The sequence below is a fragment of the Littorina saxatilis genome, unplaced genomic scaffold, assembly GCF_037325665.1.
Source record: "Littorina saxatilis isolate snail1 unplaced genomic scaffold, US_GU_Lsax_2.0 scaffold_3528, whole genome shotgun sequence".
NCBI lineage: Eukaryota > Metazoa > Mollusca > Gastropoda > Littorinimorpha > Littorinidae > Littorina > Littorina saxatilis.
Genome location: NW_027128013.1, coordinates 1 through 5000, shown reverse-complemented (window position 1 = coordinate 5000; position 5000 = coordinate 1). Strand labels below are relative to the sequence as shown.

At 45.6% G+C, this 5000-nt stretch overlaps 1 protein-coding gene across 1 annotated transcript; it reads left to right on the top strand.

The window, feature by feature from the left end:
- The first annotated feature begins 2527 nt into the window (after positions 1-2527).
- LOC138956382 (uncharacterized) lies at positions 2528-4572 on the top strand. The gene is made up of 3 exons (XM_070327750.1): positions 2528-2897; positions 3118-3176; positions 4388-4572. Exons 1-3 carry the CDS (start codon positions 2567-2569, stop codon positions 4487-4489), a joined length of 492 nt encoding a protein of 163 aa, XP_070183851.1. The 5' UTR covers positions 2528-2566; the 3' UTR covers positions 4490-4572.
- Positions 4573-5000: the final 428 nt, after the last annotated feature.

Sequence of the window (5000 nt, the reverse complement as noted above, 5' to 3'; positions counted from 1 at the left end):
TATGTGTGTGTGTGTGTGTGTGTGTGTGCGTGTATGTGTGTGTGTGTGTGTGTGTGTGTGTGTCTGTGTGTGTCTGTGTGTGTGTGTGTGTGTGTGTGTGTTTACGCATTCGCGTGTGTGTGAGTGGGTGTTATGGTGACATGCAGTCTTCTCATAAAGACAACAATGTATCAGTTCAATGCTAGTTAGTTTAAGTTCATGTGAAATTCAAGTGTAACATTTTGCTAAGACACTGCATATCTTCCCAATAGTTTCAAACAAAAACAGTAGTTAACCTGCCAGTAATGAATGAAGCTTAAGGCGGTTGGTGTTTTTTCAGACCAAAAGTGTTCTTAGTTCTTGTAATCAGGACTCCTAAAAAATGCAAGTGATTCTATTCTGTATATGTTCTTTTGTAAAGCCCTAGGTTAGGCACTTAAACATATCCAGTTATTATTATTATCATTATTTTTATTATAATATATTACCATGACATCCGAATTTTTTTTTACAGGAGGGCGGAAAGCGTTGTCCACTGCCGGAGGAGCTCGCTACATTGGATCGCCAGACGATCAAAACGATGGTGAGTAGAAAGCGGTAATGTTTGGGAATGTGTGCGTGTGATGTGTGCGTGTGATGTGTGCGTGTGATGTGTGCGTGTGATGTGTGCGCGTGATGTGTGCGTGTGATGTGTGCGTGTGATGTGTGCGTGTGATGTGTGCGTGTGATGTGTGCGTGTGATGTGTGCGCGTGATGTGTGCGTGTGATGTGTGCGCGTGATGTGTGCGTGTGATGTGTGCGTGTGATGTGTGCGTGTGATGTGTGCGTGTGATGTGTGCGTGTGATGTGTGCGTGTGATGTGTGCGTGTGATGTGTGCGTGTGATGTGTGCGTGTGATGTGTGCGTGTGATGTGTGCGTGTGATGTGTGCGTGTGATGTGTGCGTGTGATGTGTGCGCGTGATGTGTGCGTGTGATGTGTGCGCGTGATGTGTGCGCGTGATGTGTGCGTGTGATGTGTGCGCGTGATGTGTGCGTGTGATGTGTGCGTGTGATGTGTGCGCGTGATGTGTGCGTGTGATGTGTGCGCGTGATGTGTGCGTGTGATGTGTGCGCGTGATGTGTGCGTGTGATGTGTGCGTGTGATGTGTGCGTGTGATGTGTGCGTGTGATGTGTGCGTGTGATGTGTGCGTGTGATGTGTGCGTGTGATGTGTGCGTGTGATGTGTGCGTGTGATGTGTGCGTGTGATGTGTGCGTGTGATGTGTGCGTGTGATGTGTGCGTGTGATGTGTGTGTGTGTGATGTGTGCGTGTGATGTGTGCGTGTGATGTGTGCGCGTGATGTGTGCGTGTGATGTGTGCGCGTGATGTGTGCGTGTGGTGTGTGCGTGTGATGTGTGCGTGTGATGTGTGCGTGTGATGTGTGCGTGTGATGTGTGCGTGTGATGTGTGCGTGTGATGTGTGCGTGTGATGTGTGCGTGTGATGTGTGCGTGTGATGTGTGCGTGTGATATGTGCGTGTGATGTGTGCGTGTGATGTGTGCGCGTGATGTGTGCGTGTGATAGGTGCGCGTGATGTGTGCGCGTGATGTGTGCGTGTGATGTGTGCGTGTGATGTGTGCGCGTGATGTGTGCGTGTGATGTGTGCGTGTGATGTGTGCGTGTGATGTGTGCGTGTGATGTGTGCGTGTGATGTGTGCGTGTGATGTGTGCGTGTGATGTGTGCGTGTGATGTGTGCGTGTGATGTGTGCGTGTGATGTGTGCGTGTGATGTGTGCGTGTGATGTGTGCGTGTGATGTGTGCGTGTGATGTGTGCGTGTGATGTGTGCGTGTGATGTGTGCGTGTGATGTGTGCGTGTGATGTGTGCGTGTGATGTGTGCGTGTGATGTGTGCGTGTGATGTGTGCGTGTGATGTGTGCGTGTGATGTGTGCGTGTGATGTGTGCGTGTGATGTGTGCGTGTGATGTGTGCGTGTGATGTGTGCGTGTGATGTGTGCGTGTGATGTGTGCGTGATGTGTGCGTGTGATGTGTGCGTGTGATGTGTGCGTTCCTGTATCTGCTGCTGCTGCTAATGCTCTTTCTCCTGATGTTTGGGCAAATCTACACAAATCTAATGTCAAAACTAATATAAAATACATGTTTTAAAATGCCAGTTCACATTTAAAGCCAAACACCCAAGGTAATGGCTCTCGGTACACTTGCACCCTCCGTGCACCTATACCCAACTTTAGTCCATGTATAGAGTAGCATCCCTTTGACTGTACCTGGGTCATTAAACCAACTGAGAACTGAGAGTCTTACGCTCTGCCTTCTCTACTCACAATAACATCTCCTTTTTAACTAACACAACTCAACGCTTGTTTTAAAACGTCAGAACAGAGGCTCACACTGATAGTATATGACCTATATCTTCTGAAACACCCCGGTGAATTCATACTTTCTGAATTTGCCAAGTATAGTCTCTTACTGGAATATACAAATCACTGTCGGTACTCTCTTGTATGCTGTTTGGACTCACATTATGTTTAAACTCTATCACAGAATTCGAAGAATATATCAACGAGTGTTACCAGAGCGCTGACGGAATGCAGATACTGAGGCAGGTCGACTCTGCAAAGACAACGTCTCCACAGGCCCAAGACTCTTCAATCAAACACGATGAAGCAGCATCAAGCAGCCACGGTGATGTCTACTCTCAAGTCTTGAAGAAGACCAACGTCAAAAATCGAAAGCAAGTACCAACTAAATCAGACCAAACACTGTCAGGACCTTCCAACGCAGCCTCGGAAAAAGCCTCATCGAGTTCTCAAGGAGATGTCTATGCTCAGGTGTTGAAGAAAGCGCACGTCGAACATCACGAGATGAAGAAGGCAGGCAGTGCCTCCGAAGCTCAAATGCAGAGTTCTTCCAGCGGAGGTAAGAACAACATTGAAATTCCGTGCATAAGAGGTTTACGAGGGAAAAGTACAGTTGTGGGAGAGGAGAAGCTGGGATAGTATATGGGGGTTAGTGTGTGTGTGTGTGTGTGGGAGGGGGGGGGCGAGGGGGGGTGGGGGTTGGTGGCATGCACATTTTGTTTGTGAAATACATATTGGCTTGTCGGGTTTTTGGCTGTTACATTGCATCTTGACCTTAGTTGCAGGGATCGGGAAGCTGTCTTTGGATGTAAACATGACTTCCTCTGACATGCACACGGTAAGTCAAAGGGGAATAATTTCATTGTTCATGGTGTATCTGTTGGAACGCTGATTAACTTGTTTTACATTTAGTCAAGTTTTGTTTGTTGAGCGATTCAGAGAAACCTATTGGACCGATCTTCATGAAATTTCACATGATATCCCCGGATGTTTTGTTCATGTTTTCCATAAATGTCTTTGATGACGTCATATCCGGCTTTTTGTAAAAATTGAGGCCGTACTGTCACGCCCTCATTTTTCGATCAAATTGATTGAAAGTTTTGTCAAGCAAGTTTCGACGAAGTCCGGACTAAGATATTAAATGTCAGCTCCACAGCGTAAACAATAGTTAATTAGTTTGCTCATTAAAGTTGTCATTAAAATCAAATTTTCTCTAACAGATTCAACAATAATTGCATCGTATTTTCCAATTTCACCTGATTTCAAAAACATATACATGTGTCATATTTACTCTAAAAATGTGCTCAGAATTACAGAAAATAGGTTTAAGTAAGTACTGCGTTCGCGCACTACGCGTAGACGAGCGTGACCCGTCTCGGTTTTTTCGGTGTGGTTAGTCGAGACTATCTTAATATGGTTTCGGCGATGGTTGTTTTTGTGTGTGTTAATCTGGTCCTTTGATGCCGACAGCTTGACTAAATGTTTTTATATCGCTTCACGCGACTTGTATGCTTGTTTTCTTCGAATTTCTGTGTGACTTTGTTGTTTTACTAGTACTTCTAATAATGGTAGTATTACTGGAAGTAGTAGCCGTCGTCGTTATGAGAGCAGCTGTAGAAGTAGTAACAGTAATAGTGGATGTACAAGTAGCAGTCGTCGTCGTCGTAATATTGTTAGTACAGATGTAGTATTAGTGATACTATAGTAGTTGGTTTTGTTGTTGTTGTTGTTGTTGTTGTTGGTGGTGGTGGTGGTGGTGGTGGTGGTGGTGGTGGTGGTGATGATGGTGGTGGTGTTTGTTGTTGTTGTTATTGCTGTTGTTGTTGTTGTTGTTGTTGGTGTTGTTGTTGTTGTTATGTGTGTGGTTGTTGTTATTTGTGTTGTTCTTGTTTTCTTCTTCTTCTTCTTCTTCTTCTTCTTCTTCTTCTTCTTCCTCGTCTTCCTCGTACTCTTCCCCATCGCCTGCTTGTTCTGCTTACTCATATGTTTGTTTTCAACGTAGCATTGTTACACACTGTACTTAATGGAAGTGTTGTTTCTGTTGATCAGGATGGCACCACTGTGGCAGAAAGCGATGACGAGTACAACGGTTTAACGTTTACCAGGACTGGCGCCTCGGAGGCCGATTCTCACTACAACCACCTGAAATAAATATATAATTGTATTGAATCGATATAATTACACATACCGACACAGACAGACCTAAACAAACAGACCCACATACACACACACACACACGCACACACACACACACACACACACACACGCACACATACACACACACACACACACACACACACACACACACACACACACATATATATATATGGTGTCTTTTTGCGTTTTAGTGTGTGCCCGATTTGACCATTCTATTGGGGGGGGGAGGGGGTGGGGCTGATTAGTGTTAGTTCTTGGAAGATTCTAACCGTTGTAAATTGGCACAATATCACAGTGGTTAGGATGTCGGTTTGTCATGATCCAATCCTGGCTGCAACTAGTGGACACGATAGCTATTTCTTCTGACCTTCCAGGTGAACGTCTGTGCAGCTAGTGCATTGCCCGCCCTTAGTGTGCACACGCAAGCGCAAGACCTATTGAACGCACAAAGACAGATCACGTGTTCCGTTTCCGAGTACTTGTGAAAACGACATACACGTAACAA

Bases quoted from the DNA above. Each gene is read 5' to 3' on its own strand.
- LOC138956382 (XM_070327750.1), top strand. From the start codon at position 2,567: ATGCAGATACTGAGGCAGGTCGACTCTGCAAAGACAACGTCTCCACAG. The intron at 2,898-3,117 runs GTAAGAACAACA...TCTTGACCTTAG, and splicing joins GCAGAGTTCTTCCAGCGGAG to TTGCAGGGATCGGGAAGCTG. The intron at 3,177-4,387 runs GTAAGTCAAAGG...TCTGTTGATCAG, and splicing joins CTTCCTCTGACATGCACACG to GATGGCACCACTGTGGCAGA.